Genomic DNA, 21,149 nt, shown 5'->3' with positions numbered 1-21,149 from the left:
AATAGTGAAAGGTTTATGTAACCATTCTTTCAACATCATTTCAGGACTATATTTCTACGTGAAGCATGAACTTTAGCCTACATATTCTGTATAATACTGTTATCAGGACGCTGTTGAAACTATGGTTATATGTATTGTGAGATACAGTAGACGTATATGAAACTTTCAGTTTTACAAAACTTTCACCTGATTCTGATCAGGTGAAGAAAATAACACAGATAATATTTTTCATTTCAAAAGACTTGCCTGGTGCTCCTTTGCAGCAGTGAGTCTATTCTCTACTGCTGGAAACTTACAACAGCACAGCAGAGCACGTAGACCAACTTCTGTTTCTACAAAATACATTAACTCAGTAGTCATGATCAGTAAAGTACATGTTCGTATTTTAACTTTATCAAATAAAAAAAGCTGCATACTCGCTTTCCAGGCCTGGCACCCTGGAGTAAGATGTTCAAAATAGTGCCCCCTTTTCTGAATCAAAAATCCATTTTGACTCGAGAATTGATTCTGAAACAAATCAAATGAAACTGTGAGATTCCCAAAGATTCCCACCACTAATAGCCAATAGGTAAGATGGCCAAAACTAAAAAACTAAACTACTAGTTGCTAAAAAATTGGCATTGCCTTTTGAGGTGAGGTAAAACAGCAGGACTCATTCTAAGTTATCTGAAGCCGCTGAGTAAAATCTGCCAATAAACAGGTCTAACACCAGAAACACACACAACTATTCCACATATATGCAGGAGATTCGATCTGACCGACCTTCTACTTCTACAAACCTCTTTCTCAAACTCAAGGCTGCAGCTGATACACAAAACTAAAAACTCCAAACTCCTGAAAGTATAAACTGAAGCTTTCTGGATGGATTTTATGTTGGGAGAAATGTTCACAACGGCGTGAGGTTAAGCCTAGCTGTATATAATTCCTACCAAAGTGCTATAATCCCAAAAAAGTCAAAGCCCATTCCGGTATCAACAGAGTGACTCCAGGTTTTGTCCTTTGATAACAGCGAACAGTCGTTGTTGGATGTTTTTTTTTTTTTTTTTAAAGCTTTGAGCAACGTTCTGTCATGTTCGTTTTCTGAGATCACAGGAAGGGAACGAGCTCCTCACACTTTACACTCTGGTGCTGCTGTAACCAAAATGTCCTGTTTATGTATTTTTTTTAATGTTTTTCATGTATCTTATGTGTTTTATGTTGACGTGTCCCCATCATGGACAGATGAATTAGTCTTTATCTGTAGGACTCTGCTGACTTGACCTCTCACTTCTCAGTGGAGAAGGGCAGGAGGGTTAAGTGAGACAAGAATTTATCTTTGAGTATCTATAAGGTATTAAATTATAACAAGTGTTATCCATCATATATAGGTGAACAGCTTTTACTCATGCACATAAAGACTAAAGGATAAATGATATCAGAGAGCGCAATTAGTCATCAGAACTAATTTTCATTTAGGCTCTCAGATATTAATCATGTTCTTTAATTGTCTGTGCAGCCCACAGCGTTTTACAGAATGTCATAGCAGGAATATTCATAACTTATTAGATCTGGATTCAAACAGTATAAACAAGGATTATGTAATGATATGCATCCACCCACTTGATGTCCTACATATAGAGGCTATTCACAGCGGAGAGGAGCTTGTTTTTAGAGGAAGCCTGAAGATATGGACGACTTTGTTTTCCATTTTATGCACCCACACAAATATACAGTATATCACTACTTGAGTGTTTCTTTAACTTTATTGTTTGCATGTTAATTATTGTTTTGTTTTCTTGCACAGTAAGAGAAAAAATATATTTTTCTCGATTTATAGTTTAATCAAATATCAAGGATTGTTACAACAAATATTGTAATATTCACTGCTAAAAAGATTCTTTAGATGTTTTTTAAGAGGAAAAAAGCCACCAGTGAAGCTCATAATTCAATATCTTGAGTGCAAAGGCTGTGTTTTGTTAACCATGAGATTTCCTACTTTCCCCAAAAGCACCACTGTTTGTTTTTTCTTTGTACTATCAATCATTTCACATGCGTGGTTGTCACCATTTTCAGAATGGCTTTGAATGCTTATGTAATTCTGAAGTGAAATATTTCCAAAAAACGCCCCCCCCCCCCCAAAAAAAACCCAACAACAACAAAAAAAAAAGATTGCCTGGAAGATATAACCTGAAAGGAGAGGAAACACTGTGTTTGATCCTGACAGCGCGCTCTGGTTCTGCCATGACCGACAGCACCAGCTCTCATCAAACTGTCACAGCTCTACTGTCCCATGAAGCAGCCGCATCTGAAAAAATAAACTGAGGATGTTTTCAGGATGTCAGGAAATATGACTTTACAGGCGCTGCAGAAATATTGGCGAGGGCCAACTTTCAAAAACAAGCCTGTCCTAAACCTAAATGAATACAGATGGAGTTGTAAATAGATGGACATGAACAGATGGATAGATGTTCAATTTAAAATCTCAAACTCCCGTGTTTCTGAATAGAGAGGCTTTGGTATCTGCGCCTGATTTAACACATCAGTCAACGCATTTCTACATTCGCTAACATGTACTTGGATTATATCCTGAAAAACTCAACCTCTCAGCCATAAAAAATAGTTACTCATGGCTTTCTCCAGGCCAAACATGTCACTTCTGCTCTGGGATATGAAGAATAAACCTCTTGCCCTGCTAGGTGATGGACATACTGCTTTAGAGCGGAGAATCCTTTTGACTTTTATGAGCATGTCTGAACATTGAAATGTTAATTTGCACCTCAATAGTCAGGCATGTAGCTTGTCTCGCGTTGACAACTTAAAAGCCACAAATTTAATCAACACGGCCGCCAATGTGTCTCCATCAACGGTCTGTCCTCCAGTGAGACGCTGAGCCTGTATCTCCTCGTTCGCTTCGAGTCGCCGTGGATACGAGTGTCGGCTAAATGCCTGTAAATTGTCAATGTTACGAACAAATATCTGCACACTTATAATCTGCATGCTCAATTTCCATTTAATATCTGTCTTCTGAGTCATCTCGTGCTGAGCGTCATGTGTAGCTGGAAGGATCGGTAGCGGGGAATGGATCACCTTCTGGGGGGACAGACAACCATTACCATCCATCCTCATCTCACTAGTGATTAGGATTGGCAGTGACAGGCCTCCTGCTCCCTTATTCTGTCCGTGTCTGTCTCCCAGTCACTCATTAATGACAAAGATTAGCATAGACAGAGTGGCTCTCTCTCTCGCTCTCTCTCTCTTTTCAGTTTTACCATCATTTCTCTCCCTCGCTTTCTAACATTTCTTCCCAACTCATTCACTCTGTCACCCATGAAAAAGTTTGGATTATGAGTGTCACTTGTTTCACTTTTTTTTTTTTTTAGCCTTTTAAGAGGGAATGATCCATTTAAGCAACATCATAGTTTTACAGAATTTACCCTGATCGAACCAGCGTGGACACAACGTGATATTGTGTTAATTTGTGAATGTACGTGAATACGTGAATGTGTAATTGTGCTAACCCATGCTGTGTTGCTCCTCAGGCTCTGTGGGCCTCAACTATCGCTTCTCCTCCTCTCTTGTGCTATTGGCTGGGGAATCTGGGGACCTGCTGCCAATCACAGTCTAAAAAAAAAGGTAGCGATTTTGTTTCTGAATTGTAACTACCTTTAATTCCTTAGCCAGTAAGCCCTGATAGGAAAGAGCTGCCATTTTTGTTGTGTTCCCTTTACTCTTGTTTATCTCGTGTAGGTCAGGAAGTTTGGTTTAGAATAGTAACTTTTCGTTTTGGGTAGTTTATTTAGTATTGTGGTTTTATTTCTACTCAGGGGCTGGTTTGTTTGTTATTTTGGCCAGGGCTCTCCCTGAGGTTGCATTTAAGCTTCCTCATCTTGCAACACATCAACTTTTCAGATTCTTCAGTTTTATGTTACCCCTCCCCAGAGCAGCATGGGGTCGTAACAATAATCTGTTTTTGCAAATTAATTTTAAATTAACTCTGGGAAGTGAAAAAGTGGAAGAAGGCCACCTGCTCTAGATATAAGCTGTTGTAGAGTCCTTTGTTGACAATAACATCAATATCACACCAAAACAAGAAAATCTCCTGCTGGTGGATTTATTGGTAACAAATACAAACCCCACCAAGAACCAAATCCAACAAGGTCATACTAACAAGTATTTTCCTGTTTATCCAAAACAAATACTAGAGAGCCCAGTTATTTAAGCTAATTATTTAACCTTCTTTTTTTAAAAACAAACTATATATTTGTGACACATCTTTAGTAGGAACTAATGGAGCTTGAGGCCCACAGAGCCACAGACAGGGAAGGGAAGTTGGAAAATACTGACTTAACCAAAATATTGTTGTTTTGGTCTTTTAATGGGATTCATAGACGATAGAAAATGTAGAATGATACCAAACCTGTCCTTTAAATATACTATGAGTTTATGTTGTGGCCGAACTTTTCTCATAAATCGTACTTTTTCTGTCAGTGTTGTATGTTGTAATGAAATATATACACCACAATACCCACAAGTCTTATCAGCTGCTGCTATGGAGAGGCTGCAAGCCAGAGCCGAGTATATTCAGAAGACTTTGTCATTGTACGTCACAGTAAGTGGTCATAAAGCTGGCTGACGAGCTTTTTCTACTGTTTGATAAGGTGTTTTTAAAATGTTCACAAGGCTAAAATGAGGCGATTTAGAAAATTTGAGGGTGTCTGCATCATTTACGGGGGATGACATATTTATTGTTGGCCTTGTTGGCCTTGATGTCCGATCTCTCTGTATCTCCCCTGTCCTGCTCAGGGAGAACGTTAAACTGCGAACAAATTTATCAGATTGTATCAGATCAGACCTGCTGAGCTGAGCTGCAGTCAACTCCTATCAAAGACTTTACCATCACATCTGACACTTGAGCAACACACACAAAATGTATGACAACACTGATGATGGAGGCATAAAGTCTGTGGAGAAAAAAAAAAGGAAGATGCACACCGGGATAGAAAGGATGCTGATCACAGATGAATGAAACAGTATTTTGTGAAAGGTTGCAGCACTTTTAATGCATCAATAATTTCTTTAAGCCGAAGTCTCCACATATAAAGTCTTCATCAGGGTAAAATAAAACGACATCACTATGAGATTTCCGACTTTTATAATGTCTTGCTGTTTTGTTATTGCATTTCGTCCTTATGAAAACATGTCTCGAAACGCTACTTCAAATGAATTATTAATGCGTCAAGGCTACGAATGTGCTGCAACCTCCTGTCAGCAGGATCTTTCAAAAAAGGACACACAAACACACACATAGGCATATGTTCAGCCAATGAGGTGCATTTGATCAGTTTGGAAACATTGCAAACACTGCAGGGCGTACACCCACTCACTCACACACACATACACATATACAAACACACACACACACACACACACACACATACACACACACACACACACACACAATGTACCTAGCTCTTTAAGCAGGGAGCCGCTCTCTGACTTCCATCTCTCCTTTTTCTTCTCAGGGCTACTCTTCCTTCTCTCCTTCCCTTTCTCCTTCACTCCATTCTGCTTCCTCTTTTCTCCCTTTTGGGATTTCTCTGCAGGGAAACACAGAAGATGGGCTCAGGTTAAGGATTTTGGTGGATTTATTTACTTAAATTAAGTGTGATTTAGCTGTAAAGTGTCTTTCAGGTGGAATTTGAGTCAGAAAGCATCATACAATGAATATTAAAGTTGGAGAAATACAATGCAAAAATGTTCATAGTTATATTCATATGTTTCTCCTTATATGGACAATAGTCAGTAGCTGGATCATCACTTTAAAAAATACTGTACAACTCAAAAACTAAAAGAAACTCTGGTCGATATCAATACTAATCAATTCTTTGGTTAGATTATTTCTTGTCAGGAACTTGTTTTATTTGCTACAACTCAGCTGATAGACCTGAGTTTAGTTTTGCAAGATGACATCAGTTTCACAGTTGGATGTACACACAGCTTAGCAGAAAGACAGTTTAGGGAGAAGTCTCTGGTGGACTTGAATTTAAAGGTACTCCGTGGTGGTTTTTTTTTTAACACTAGCAACACTACAGAGCACTGTCTTAATGAGTGGATCCCCATTTTGTTTGTGTCAAGTACATGCAGGGGGGCAATACACATTCTGTTGTTGGTTTCATGCTATTCTGCTGATCAACAGTTGGCAGCGGTAACAAGCAAAAAAAAAACAACATAGCAATCTGCCATCTAAGTCAGGGAAGAAGAAGACTGCTAGCTACTAAACATGTATTAAAACTGTACAGGATTTAAAATATATAAAAAATTGGCTTTCCAAAAGTTTTATGAAGAAGGAAATGCATTCAACATGTTTGTCAGGCCTCAAGGATATACACAATGTGTTTAGATGAGTAGCACTGAATGTAAACATTACATTTCTTTATAAGAAAACTCCACAGGGCACCTTTTAGACCTGAAGAAGTACAGTTTGCACACGTTAAAAGATACTCCTTGATTATATTGTATCACAGCACCACAAGAACTTGCAGAACTTACTGCTCATGTTTTGATTGAAAAAAGCGTTTTCATACAGACATCGTCTCAGGTGAATCGTCATCCTGATTCTCAAAGGCTTTTTAAAAGTTGCAAACCAATTTGTGGTCGCATGAGAGAGAATGAGACCTGATGCTACAGGTGTCACCGACCCGCGGAGGGTGTAAACTTGCCACGCTGCTCCTCAGACACACATGGAGTCAGCTACTCAAAATCATGAGATTTACCAGGAAAAAGTGACATGAAGAGGTTTATTGCTGTTGCTCTGAGTGAAAGATTTATATCTGCAGGAATGGCCTTTAAAAAAAAGAATGTTTTCCATGTAGCTTTGAAAACTTGAGCACAGTGTGGATCTTGCTCGCACTTTGATGTATCAGACAACTGGTTCTTTAAGATGTCTATCAGATAAGACCTATATTTTTGCTTCTCGGTCTGAAAACTTTTTTAATCACAAAGACATAAAAGAATAAGGAATCAGCCAATTATTATTTTCTTCCAGTTAAAGTTTGTGGCTAATGCTGTCAGATTCAAGGCCCATGTGCCTTGATGAAGAATAGCTGAGTTACCCTTATAGTAAAAACAGGAAAAGACTAGTCATGGGGTTCCCTGTTATATGTATATGCGAATGTATGCTTGCGTGTGAGAATTCACTCTTGCATCACTGCCGCTAAAAAAACTGAAAAAAGTCTCTCCACCTCTCTGACTTTCTGTAAAGAAAAAAAAAAAACAAAAGCGCTACACTGTCAGATACACTGTCAGAATCTGACTTTTAGTCAAAAGACATATTACATATACACAAACACACACACACACATCAGTTGCGCGTTGGTATTCAGGTCTGTGAGCATGCTGACACACACACACTGTATGACATGTAACAGACCCCCGCTGAGCGCCTCCCCGCTGCGAGCTGTCCTCTCGCTCCAGGATACCTCACCCGCTCCTTCCAGCTGGGAGTGTGGCAGGTAACACAACAAACACTGATATGTACACATGATACAGTACAAATTATGAGCAGTGACAGTATAATGCACTCCGATACACTTCTAACTTGGCAAATGTTTTTAAGCTGTGTGAGAGATCAACATACTGTACATGTACGTTATATTATTGTATTGTGTATATGTAGCTACAAATCTCCCGGTTGGCAAAAAGAACAAGAGAAGCATCCACAAACTGATGGTCAGTGTAAATGAAATCCAATATTAACATTTATAAAATCAATGCAGCTATTTATTAAGGGGTTATACACCCTATACAGATTTTACTACATTAGAAGTCAGAGGCATGACGGTAGAAAAGTAGGTAGATTAACACAGTGACTATTCAAATTGCCTTGAATTATAACGTACAGTCAAACAAAGGCCGGGCGATGTATAGAATTGAATTTTTGTTTTGTCCTGTAATCTGTTACACTACACCTCCCAGGACCGTCGTGACTCTCGGTGGCGAACAATCTCTGACTATCTCATAGTGAATTTAACGTATCTATGAGGAGGACAGACTGAAAACGACTCCGTACACTGATGTCCGTTCGTGTCAGTTGAAGAGAGTTGAAGTGCTGGATAGCTGACTGAACAGTTTCCCAGATTCTACATTGTAAAGTTTGTCCCCAACCTGCCAGCTAGCTAACACCAGTTAGCAGCAGTCTGCAGATACTAAACTGATGTCTTGTAAAGAAACAGAAACAGCAGCAGATCAATTAGTGAGTGAAACTTTCTGCTCTATCTGTATTGAAACTGATTTTTAAACTGGAAGCATCTGGTACTGACAGCCAACAGCTGTGTGGGATAACGTGTATTTTGTGTGTAATGATGACAGCCAGTCTTTTATTATTCTTGCTCAACTTTCTTAAATAAATATGATGTTTTAAGCCCGCATTTTGCAGACAAACAAACATTGATTAAAACCGTGAATCACTTAGGAGAAAAAAAAAAAGAAGAAAAAAAGTTTTGATTTTTTTGGCCATATCTCCCAGCCCTACAGTAAGTCAAATTTTTAGATAACTCGTATAATATAATTCAATACCCTTATTATTTATGGCACAATTCTACTTAAAGGTAAAATAAAACAGATTATTACTCAACTCTGCATTTAACGGATACACACAAACACATGCATGCTGCACGCACACACACACAGCATGTAAGGAAACGACGCAGACACATGCGGTCACACGCTACTGACTCTCACATAAACAATCGTTCTCTCTCTCTCTCGTTCTATAACATGGGAAGCCCGTATTGTTGGGATGTCTTGTTGTAACAGGCTCCTGCTGTTTACACAAACACAGAGTCCTGACTGCATGGCTCACTAACTCTCCTGCTGCTGTGTATCATGTTTATATGTGTGTGTGTGTGTGTGTGTGTGTGTGTGTGTGTGTGTTTGTGTGTATTTGTACAGCAGGTGGCACATGCAGGTTCATTACAGCTGTACTGGGGTTTAGGAAAGCGGAGTTTATTTGTTTCGGTGTGTGTGTGTGTGTGTGTGTGTGTGTGCATGGTTCAGCAGTCACTGTAGGGTGAAACAGTTGACAGGGATGATCTGACACTTAAAGGATAGATTCGCTGTTCTTCAAGTCTATCTTAAACCGATGATCAGGTGCCCGTATGAATTTTGAAAAAGGTTTTCCTCGCTGTAATCACTCTGTTCATATCGGCCATTAAAAGATCTTTTCTAAATGTGCTTACAATGGAAGTGATGGGGGACAAAAGCCTTGTTTTGAGCAAAAATGTATTTAAAAGTTTATCTGAAGATGTCAGATGTCTTCCAGTATTTGATTCTCTCCTTATATTTCCCCAGACAGTGTTTGTTGAACTGCAGTATAAAGACAGTAACAAAAATAAGGAATTTGGCACTAAAAAGACTGAAAGATATCCACTTGATTTTACTAATTTGGATGGCTGAAGCTTCAATTGATTGTTTTTAATCAGTCTGATGTCTGAGTGCAATCCGTACTACATGCAAGTCAGGGGTCCGTCCTACTCCAGTCCAGAGGCTGGTGGTTATAAACCCAAGGCTGTTCGGTAACTACCGAAAAAATGTCGAAGAAGAATAATATGTCCACTTTAGCTCTTTAGTTACAACAATTAACAGTTACCTTGCTCACGATTATCCAAAAAAAACTAACACAATCACACGGATGAATCACATTTATGGACTTCCAAGTGAGACAAATGTTTTATCGTTTTCACAGGTTCTCTCATTCATGTCGCTCTCTTACCCGTACGCATCGTTTAAAACTGATCAAGGTTCAGGTACTTCCTGTATAATCATATCTGTTGAAATCGCTGGAGTTCAACAGATTTTCTCTGTGTCTCGAACAACAGCGAGAACAAGTATCTTCAGCTGCCATTATAACCTGGAGAGGTTACGTAAGCTTCAAATGAGAGACAAATGCATTTATACCTTTTTACTGTAGATATAATATTCAAGGTGAAGCTTTTGAAAATTTGTTCCTCTTTTTAGATCAACGAAAATCTGTAAAAAAAAAAAAAACAAACTTCTTAAGTAAAAGCTGCAGTGCTGTTCTGTAGTGTACAGAATAGACTTAAATTGGTGTGTGTGTGTTGGTCAGTACAACATGCCTATACGCCTACTAAATGTGTGTATGTGTGTGTGGGTGTGTGTGTGTTGCTGTCATAGCCAGCAGTGGGCTGTCCTCATGCTTGCTTTAGCACGGAGGAGCAGGACATGCATGAATGAAGCTGAGAGAGACCAGAGAGAGATTTCACACTGAGACGACCCCTGTGTGTGTGTGTATGTGTGTGTGTGTGTGTGTGTGTGTATATGTGTGTGTGTGAGTGTGTGTGTGTGTGTGTGAGGACTTAGGGAGCAAAAGAGAAGAGAGATAGTGTGAAAGTATAGTTCAGTAGGGGTATAATACTTGCGTTTAAAATGTTTACAAAGAAAGAAAAGTGAAAAAGGAAATTTGTGATGTGCGGTATGTTCATGGCTGCAAAAAGTTCCCATTTATTGGTGTGACAAGTTTCATGCTGCTACTCCACTTCGGCAATAAAATGTAAGGTGAAGTGGAAGAATAAACCATGTGGAGACGATATAGAGACTGACAGCATGAATGCTGATAAGGAAGATGAAATGGGACGGAATGAGATGTGTGAAAAAAGTAGAGGAGTTTTATTTCCAGGTCTACGCCAGACCGTTGCCGGGGTTAAAAGGAAGGTAGGAAATGTCTTCTCGTTAGACGTTATGTGGAGTGAAAACTGCAGCAGTTTGTAAAGGTTTTATGACCTTGACGTACTGTTCCGAGCCTCAAAACATGCACTGCACAAAGGTGTGACTGTGACCCATTTGAAACTAAAGTGGGAAGAACGGTAGAAAGGTAGAAAGTTAGAAATTTTTATGTTTGTTTGAGGGAAGTTGAATTTTTTTTTTTCATGTTAGTTGCCTTAAAGTCATGAGCTTTGATAGGTCAATAGATTTTTGTTTCATTTCTATATTTGTTTGCCAAGACGCTTGCAATCAAACTTGTTCCTTAAAGTAAAAATTGATTTTCATAGTCAGAGGTCAGAAGTTGACACAGTATCCTCACAGCTATTCAATTTCTTTCAAGGAAACTGGCTGTAGCTGTGCACCAGAACCGAAGCTAACATCCTTCCTGTCTTCAGATCTTGTGCTTTTGTAAATTGTTAAAAAATTGTATCAGATTAAGAGGAACAGCTTTCTTAAATGCTTATTTACAAGATTCATCTCTCCGCACAGGATTTACAAGGTTTATCTCTCCACATAAGAGAAAATATCACTCCACACAATTTAGAAATGCTTTTATTTCATCATGATAGGTATTATAACAAGAAATCTCATGCTAACCTTGAATTCTAACAAAAATCTTGACTCTGGCTCACCTATAGATGAAAGGATGTCTCTGGCTGATCTGTGCACAGCAGAATGAAGCTGTAGGTTTGTTCAATGAGATGGTGCTGTGAATAGTGCACATTTATATCTGATCTTGTACTATAGCAGTACATGTTCAGGGTTAAGCTTCGCACTGGTGATTGCCAGAAGGATTTTCGTTGCATTTCAACATTTTAAAGATACCAGGGTCTAAATCAAGTGTCTGGTATGTAATTCTGGCATCTTCAATTTCCCTTTCTCCTCTTGCAAGTTTCCTTTCCACCATTCATTCAAACATCACAGTTGTGCAGCAGCAAATAACAATGAACAACACAATGATTACCGTTTACAGTAAATCTGTGCTATGGTGTCGCCAAGATATCAAAATACATTAGAGCCAGTGGTAAATAACCACAGATCAGTTTATTAGATCATGCAGCTGAGATGACCAGCTGTCTCCCCCGGCCAGCGGCTGCAACAGCAGCGCAAATTTCCAAATAGGCGTTATTTGGATAAACTGACCACATAGGGGAATCTAAATGGTTACTTTCTCGTCTGAAAAAATATTAAAACTCAATAAAGTGAGATATTAACTATCCTACAGAGAAACTTAGAGTAGCTTTTGGCCTGGCTCAAAATCTCCGCCATTCTTGCCGTAGTGGCTCGGGGTAGCGCTACTTCTTCTTCCTCTCATATTGGACTGAGGGCAGACTGCACGCTACAGTGACTCACTATCACCCTTGAGGTACAAAGTGGTACTACGAGATAGGATGGGTCGGGGCTAGCTGGTTAGCATGCTAACTTCAGTAGCTATCTCTATAACACAATACATAGACGTCTTTGACATGACATCAAAACTTTTATTTCTTCACATACTCTTGATAACTTTAGTTGATATTTGAATGTTTTAAACTAAAATTCTGGCCAAATCTGACATAGTGCACCTTTAAGTTTTACAGCTGTTCAGACACAGTGCAAGTGCACAAACAAGAATGCACTTTTTAGTTCTTGATTTAGTTCCTGTTCCTCTTGGTTCATGGTACTATTAGGACGAAAAGGGTCACTACAAGGCAATTATGAACCCGTGCTGTCAGAGTTTAAAGGTTATTTATATTAGCCAAAACTGCCCCGCACAGAGTCTGAAAAACTGACGTGGTATCATGGTTCTGATACAAGTAATAAATAAATATTGAAATTGTAAACAGTGTATGAGAATGACGCTACAGTTTGTAGTCTGGTGGTGTGATTTTGTACTAAACATAGTGATGAAAAACACTAGAATAATGACACTCCATTGCCAAACAGTGCATCAGTGTTTATATTGGCCGTCTGTGCACATTCGCAAGTTGAACAAGGATGAACTTTGAAGTGTGAATCAGATGGAGATCGCACCAAAACAGAAAATGCATGCTTAAATTAGTTTGTTGTGTGGGCTTCAATATATGTTAATGTGAGACAAATATGCAAATATTCCTAGAACTTTAAGTGTAATGTGACCATACCTTCACATGGTAAAACTAAAATCTGACTTGTGGAATTAGTGAAAAGGTAGCAAACTTTTTTTATGAGGAGGATTTCTAAAAGAGTGCAGGTACATCTAACAGACATTTCTCCCCCTTTTTCCAATTTATTTTATGGTGGTTGCTGAAATTGCAGAGGCCATTAGCGCCAGGGGGATCTTTAAGGTAGCTCCCAGAGGGAACGCTTCTTCACAGAACTCCTAAATTGTAATTTCTTTCTTTTTTTTTTGTTTTGACAGGAGGACCATCTTATCCTCTAATCTCCCAGGGACCATTTTTCAACATTTTTCCCCATTTCTTTTTTCCTAATCTGATCTTGTTCTTTTGTATGTTCTACAGCTTGGAAAAAGACGAAAACTAGTCTTTGGGTTTTCAAGGACGCCTGCAGGCTCTGCTTGAATGTGTGGAAGCTTTCTCCCTGCAGGTTGTAATCTTAGCACAAATCCAACTATCAGCAGTGGAAACCATTTTAAACACTTTTTTTTTGTCAGATCTAAGCTTTTTTTTTTTTCCTCTTTTGTCTTTACATTCTACCTTTCTCTCCATCTCTGCAATATTACCCCTCCCTCCCTCCTTCCTTCCCTCCAAACCTCTTCTCTCTCTTGTTTAGAAGGTGCAAAAGCACCGGGGGATTCGTCTTTTTGAAGTGTGTGATTAATTTCCCCTCTTTCTAGGTGCACTGAACTGCAGCGTGAGTCTATGTGTGTGTAGCCACTGTGTCCCATTTCTTACCTGAGCTCATTAGTGCAATGTGAAAAGGTTTTTTTTTTTTTCTCTCTCCCCTACTGTCTTTTTCTCCCTCTCTCCTCCCTTTCTTCTGTCCTTTCACATACACTCTCTCCTCCTTTCTCTCTCATCGTTACTACTCCACTTTCTCTCTTCTTCCACTCTTTCTCTTATCCTATTACCTTCTTGTCCCTTCTCATCCTCCTCTTCCTCCATCCTTATTTTATCTGTCTTCCTCATACTCTTACACACATACACACACACACACACACACTTGCTGAGAGCAGATCAGAGAGGCCAATACTAACCACTGTCAGCTTGTCACGGTTCAGTTTGAGCCAGAATGTAAATGTGGTGCACTTCCTGCATAACAATAATTGTGTGTGTGTGTGCATGTGTGTGTGTCTGTGTACATGTGGGGATGACAACGTCGGTCTGTTGGTCCAGACTGAAATATCTCAACTGTTGGATGGACTGCCATTTAATTAGGTACACACATTTATGTTCCCCTTGGGATCTCCTGACTCTTCCTCTAGTGCCATCATCAGGTCAAAATTTCAGTTTGTCCAATACACTGGTATATACTTTGGTTTATTATCAGAACATGAAGCAAATTTTTTGCCATGCGTCATTTGTGTGATTTTGACCGCAGCTGTGCTTTGTGTTTGTGCTAATTAGAAAATATTAGCATTAGCATATTAGCAACATTCTAAACTAAGACAATGAACATGGTGAACAACGTACCTGCTGAACATACAAGGTAGCATGCTAATGTTAGCATTTAGCTCAAAGCACTGTTGTGTCAAAGTGCAGCCTCACAGAGCCGCTGTCATGGCTGCACACTCTTGGCTGTAGTCTTATTTATGTGTATCAGTGTTTTTCCTTCAAAGACGAAGAAGCATCAGAATACTGTGTGATCGTGCATATCAATGTGTGCATGAACAAAAAGAACTGGTCAGAAGAAAAAAGAATCAAATACATTAAAGAGGGATAAATCTACTAACAACAAAAAAAAATGGTTTCACCCTTGATTGTGATAAGAGGGAAATCCTGTTATCTTAAGGGCCAGAGAGGAGGTTTACACTGTAAACAGAAGAGTGATAAAGTTTCCTGTTGAGCCAATATGACTTCAAGCTTTCTTTTAAAGTCAACTTTTTTTTTTTTTAAAGGATGAGTACATCCTCAAATCCTGCTGGGACCCCTGCCTTCCAGCATATTCATAAAAATGCAAAAAAAAGGAGTGGTGGATATGTGAGCGTGTGGGGGCAAATGTCTGTGTGAGGTGGGGCCAAACGGCTACGTAATGTGTGACGACGCAGGTGAGGTGTAAGCACAAAAGACAGGGAGGCCAGCCTTTGGCCTTTGAGAGGTTAGCTGAGTGTGGGTGTCTGTGTTGCGAGCGGAAGAGTGCCAGTACACAGACATAGCCATTCAATTTCGAGTGGTTAGGTTTGTTTGTTAGCCTTGAATATCCTGTGAAGCTCTAACTGAAGTACGGTTATCAGCGTGCCTGTGTGTTGTATTTACTGCCACAGAAGAGAAAAACATTACCAACAACATTACTTTTCCGACCATGGTTCAAAAGCTGCGGTTCAGGCAAGGTAGTTGTACCAAAAGTCTTGCAGAACTGATAAATTATGAATGGAAAACAGCTTGTCTCCTGCTCAGAATCTGGATCCACTTAGTGTGAAATTTAAAAAACAAGAGCAGATCATGGTCATGCCAAGTCATTGTCCGCGCCTTTCAGCAATCTGTGTTTATACTGAGCATATAACTTTTCCCTGCCTGACGACAAGTGTTATTACAGCCGTCCTTGAATTGTTTTATTCTATGCGTCGTGACTATTCGATAGACATTTATTAGGCGTAGTTATACTCTTTAACAGACTGTCGTTCTTGATGCTGACTGAGCAAAAATCAAATCGTAGTCTCGGTCATATAAGCGGTGATGAACACTGACTGGATGACATTCCGATTCATTTAAAGTCTTGGCTTTTCACTCCCTTTATTTACAGGCTTTTGGCATGCCATATATAATTCTCATATGTTCTTTTCAGGATAATTTGAGGTACTCAGACATACCATCAGTTGGGCGGCATTGGAATGGTACTACACATTTTCTAGGGTGATTTTTTAAAAGTTTCAAAAGTTTCAAGCAATTTGAAATAGTTTTACGTTTTTGGCTAAATGTCCACAAGCTTTTAACACACTACAAATATACTGGATGCCGGATGCATTTCACTTCTTCTGTGCTTTAAGCATTATGTAGCTTCTCTGTCTGCATGTGGGACAACAGGGATATCGCCCACCTGCCTGTTCGCCCCCGCTGATAACATGCTAGCATTCACAAAGCATGACGAGAGCAGCACCCCCAACATGACAGACAGGCAGATAAACATGACAGACAGACAGGCGGACTGGCAGACAGAGCGTGCAACATGACAGATGAAGAACTATGAGAGACAGACAGGCGGACGGAGGTTAGTGGCTCTGTTTCAGATGGGTTAAGAAGAGAGATCTGTGTGTGTTTTTCACATGGAAACAAGAGCGGAGGGAGATGAGGAGAGGGAAAATAGTGGTGCTGGTGCTGAGGGTAATCTCAGGATATCTGCAGGTTTCACAGAAATCTGATTTTACAGTTGTAAAAGATTTCTGTGCTGCCTAGAACTGGATGTCAGACCAATTTTAAAAGCCAAAAAAAGTTCAACACTGGCCAAACAGCATTTTTTTTTTAAACACATACTGTAAAACCAGGATCGGACTACACGAATTCAGTCCTATTTTGACATGATTTCGCCATTGCCGACAAATTTCCAGCATCGACCCCGATAAAGAACGTCGGGAACGATGAACCTTGTAGTGTGACATAATCGGAAAAACAGTCATGAGGCGTCTCACCCGATAAGAGGTCTAGCCAAACACCGACACAGAGAGTCAAAGCTGTGTGGCCGAGCTGAGCCGCATTTAGTGTCTCAGACGGCGGGGAGAGCTGTCATCTCCGCCTTCTCAGCAGGCTGATTCAGTCAGTCATCAGTGACCGTTTTGTTGATCAGGTTTTCTTGCCTCAATTCACGACCTATGAAGGTTGTGAATGATGATTGGTCGGGGTCATACTTGTAGTGTTGCCAGTCTACTGATAAAGACACGGCAAGGATGAATGGCACTATGATTGTCTAATCTAACATGGTGACCATCGTGAAAGACACAAATATTGTGTAGTCTGACAATATATATTTTAAACTATGTCAGCAGTGTATTTAGACCGAATATCCAACATATTTAGCTTATTGTATTAAGCCTGTTCTGCATTTATTTATGAGTAAATATGCATTTGGAAGTTGGAGGCATTAATATGACTGCCTTACTTTACGACCCTGGCAACATAACCAACTGAAAACTATTTGTCAATAGCATTGTCTAAAAACTTAAATCAGTGTTTTCAGTTACTTTTAGGGTCACATTTTGATCTGAAACCTTGTTTTAGAGTTTGAAAAGCCCAAAGAACAAAAAAAAAAAAAGAGAACAAACTGAGGAGACGACTGATGGACTGACTGAAACAGGTTGTCAGGCAAGACAAGCCAAAATAAGATAGAGGAGAAAGAAAGACGAGGAAAATATAAGCCTTGGAGGACACCTCAAATGAAAGACAGAGAAAGAAAGAAACAGATGGAGGAGAAAATTGATTAAAGAAGAGGATAAAGAGAAATGGAGAGTGGAAAATAAGATAAAAGAGGCAGAGCAAAGAGGTAGATACAAGGTGAGGGACACGACAAATCATTATGGAAGACAACCTCATCTTTCACTCTCTGGTGCTCGCTCTCTCTCTCTCTCTTACAAACACACACACACACACACACACACACACACACACACACACACACACACACACACACACACACACACACACACACACACACACACACACAAGTATCCTCTCTAATCTAACTCCTGTGGCAGTGTGAATAGATATGGCTGTTTAGTGCCAGCAGCACAGCTCCCAGTACCTGATGGCAGCAATCTGCTGAGTCAGGAGCCTCGCACTGTGTGTGTGCATGTGTGTGTGTGTGTGTGTGTGTGTGTGTGTGTGTGTGTGTGTGTGTGTGTGTGTGTGTGTGTGTGTGTGTGTGTGTGCATGCATTTGGGAGTGTGTATATGAAAAGACACAGAGGGAGTGCAAGTGTTTGTAAGATTTAGTTGAGAGCATAAATGTGTGTGTGCAGCCTTCCTTGGGAATGATGAGCACTGCAAATTGAGCATTCTCTCTCTACACACACACACACACACTCAGAGTTCACCATCATTACCCTGCCAGCGAGACGTCACTGGTATTACCATGACAACAAGCTTTCACTGTCATCATCATGACAGCCGCAGGTCACAACTACTATAACTAATAGACATCTTGTTTTTTTTTTTTTTTATCCGAGACAGATACAGGTCACTATCATTTCTTAACCGTCATCTCCATAACTAGGGTTCACCATTACACAACAGTTCACCGTCATTATCATAACAACAACAGCTTGGAAGTCTGGCAGCCAATGTAAAATTGGCAGTTAAAAATCTGTGCATGTAATTTGACTCTAACTTTTGTTTTAATGATCAAGTTTAGATGGTGGTTCAATCTTGATTAATTCAGCCGACATATCATCCCAACTGACATGTCATCATCTTTTAAGCTGAACTTGTTAGCAAACAGTTGCTTATTAACAAATCCAGCAGTTATGGAGCAACATTATCATCCAGTTGGAGTTCGGTGTTTCTGTCCTGATGAATACGAGTCCGATGTACACACTCGTTTAGCTCTGTTTTTGGTCTCTCTCTCTGTCTTTAGCTGCTAAATGCTCCACTGTGTTCACCAACTAGTTGTTAACTGTGTCTGTTTTCCATTTGGTGCTGAGCAGATAGTGTACAGTGAAGAATTTGGAGCATTTTCTCTGAAAATAGCTGCCTGCTGCATCTGAAAACAACGCCATGAGAGCAGTGAGAGTGAACCAACGCAGTAAAGTTGCTAAACAATGACCTGAGACACGCTATAAAGCTCCGTAACTTGAGGAGAGCGGCAGAGTCGGGTGATAATTCTCTGTAGGTTTCATCATTACGAGCAACGCTTCTGATATTACACACTGTCATTTGATAGATTATTATAATAAAAAAGTATTGATTATAGCTGCTTTAAAGAAAATTGTCGATGCCTTTATCTCGTCCAGACTTGACAACTGCAATTCACTCTACTTCAACGACTTCAGCTGGTACAAAATGCAGCTGCCAGGCAAATAACAGGTTCAAAGACATATGACAATTTCACACCAGCTTTTGATGACCCTCATTTCAGTCTGATGTAGAATTGATTTTAAGATTTTACTGAAACATTTTTAGGCTCCTCACAGTCCAGCCTCTGATTACATCAATGAGTTACTGACCCCATGTATACCAGCTCCTGGTCTAAGGTCCTTACAGTCAATGCAATCTTGAGGAGTCCCTAGATTCTTGAATACTCTAACCAAGGGGCATCGCTCTGTCAATGGAACTATTCATTTTTAATAAAAAGGCACCCTAATTGTTTATAATTCTACAGTTCATACATCATTTTAAGTTTATTGTTTTACTATTATTGATCATTTTCTTGCCGCTTTGTATAGTTAGTTCATTATTTTTAAAGCACTTTGTAACAATGTTAAATAGGTGCTACATGAATAAAGTATTTGAAATCATTGTTATTATCATTAAAAACAATGAGGTTACAATAACCAACACTGCCACAAGCTAATTTATGAGATTGTTGTTTCCATGTGAAATGGAAAGAATGCTAATAATCCAGGGAGGTGAAAAACAAATATAGACGACTATAAAAAGTGATAGAAATACTGCACAGGTGAAATTTTTTTGAAATAATGAATCCTAAAAACTTAATCTCCCACTACTCTTTTTTTCAGAGTAAATCGAGCCAACACAGCAGCATCAACTCAAACAGTCGGCTTCATACTCCCTGTTCTCCACCGCAGAGCAGCTGCATGAAATGCATCAAGGTCAATCACCTGTACAGAGTGGATGGGAAATTGAGTTCCATTTCTGTAGATGATGTGCGACAGTGTTCTTTGCTGTGCAGATGTCAAGTGTGGCCTACTGTGCAAAAATGATGACAGGCCATTTCCAAAACTGTCCACCCACCACACTCAGTCAGCAAAGGGTTTAGATGTAACTGTTATACACTTGAGCTTTCCAAATTGTACTTTTATTTAGGGTGGACAGAGTGCCTGTTGGTGGTCTTGACTACAGTGCCGGAGTGGGTGAAAGGTAACAGGTTTTAACATCGGTGTGTTTAGGTGACATACACATTCATGTTTTTTCTCTCTCTCTTACCTCCAGCCATGTCCTCTTCCAGTAGTTGTATCTGCAGGTTGAAGATCTTCTCCTGGAGGTCGCACAGGGTGTGTTTCATCTTCTCCCTCCGTGTCACCATGTAGCACAGGTTACGCACCTGAAACACATTACGTCGTCGTTACAGAATAACAGGACAGAGATGTAACAAGGGCAGCACATTTCATTTTGTTGCAAACGCATCCTGATTTAGTGCTGGCACATGACAGTGAGGTTTACAGGTGCATAAAGATTATGACCAGTAAGCATGTGTAGAAAAATAAACACAAAGCATGCATTCTGTCCAGTCATGTTGCTGTGACACAAACATTACACACACACACACACACACTTTCAGCTAGGACAGTTGTAATCCATATTTTCTTTATTGAAATTGGATCAGATGTTTAATTTGTGAGGAGCTGCTCATAATGACAATTCACTACTAGCTCTGCAACTGATGATTCTCTATATAATCGATTGATTGTTTGGTTTGTAAAATGTTAGAAAAGAGTTAAAAATGGCCGACGCAATTTCCCAGAGTCAAAGGAGGACTCCAGCGGTCCAAAACGCCCCAAAATATTCTGTTTACTGTTATATATCACAAAGAAAAGCCTTAAATCCCAAAAACAGCCAACGTTTTTGCTTAAAAAAATGACTAAAATGATCATTTGATGATCAAATTAGTTGCAGATTAATTTTCTGTCAATTGATTAATCTTTGCAGCTCTATTTAACACCAAACTCTGCAGCTCTATAGACATTTTTAGACACTTTTAGTTCATTGTTTTGGTTTTACGGCATAGTAACTGTTGGGTTCACCTCTCTCATCAATCAAACAAGTTCTGATAGCCCTACTGTACGCTACCTACCCAGCACCTAGACAAAGTCACCGAATAATGTGAAGAAAGTGAAACATCTATCGGCTAAAGAGCCACACATTTTTTGTCAGAAACTGGTGGAGACCAAACTAGAGCTAAATCAAAAGTGTTGTTTTTCATAAATAACTGTATAAGTGAATTAATCATTTTTTAGTCTCATGTGTCACAACACTGTCTCGCCAAACGCTCTGCTCTAAGAAGATGGAACTTTTGGAGAATCTTAAGGTTAAAAAAAGATCAGAGCAACAACATATAACATGAGAGATTTATGTGCATCCAGTAATG

At 39.5% G+C, this 21,149-nt stretch overlaps 1 protein-coding gene across 1 annotated transcript in view; it reads right to left on the bottom strand.

The window, feature by feature from the left end:
- The window catches only part of jade2 (jade family PHD finger 2), a 202,614-nt gene that overhangs the window by 12,465 nt on the left and 169,000 nt on the right, over nucleotides 1-21,149 (bottom strand). Inside the window, exons 11-12 of the mRNA XM_044369919.1 lie at nucleotides 19,988-20,105; nucleotides 5,445-5,576 (exon numbers count right to left, since the gene is read on the bottom strand). Of these exons, the coding sequence (XP_044225854.1) occupies nucleotides 5,445-5,576; nucleotides 19,988-20,105 (250 nt within the window). The remainder of the gene's footprint in view (nucleotides 1-5,444; nucleotides 5,577-19,987; nucleotides 20,106-21,149) is intronic.

Source organism: Thunnus albacares, chromosome 13 (genome assembly GCF_914725855.1).
Source record: "Thunnus albacares chromosome 13, fThuAlb1.1, whole genome shotgun sequence".
Taxonomy (NCBI): Eukaryota; Metazoa; Chordata; class Actinopteri; order Scombriformes; family Scombridae; genus Thunnus; species Thunnus albacares.
This window is presented reverse-complemented; position numbering and strand designations above follow the sequence as displayed.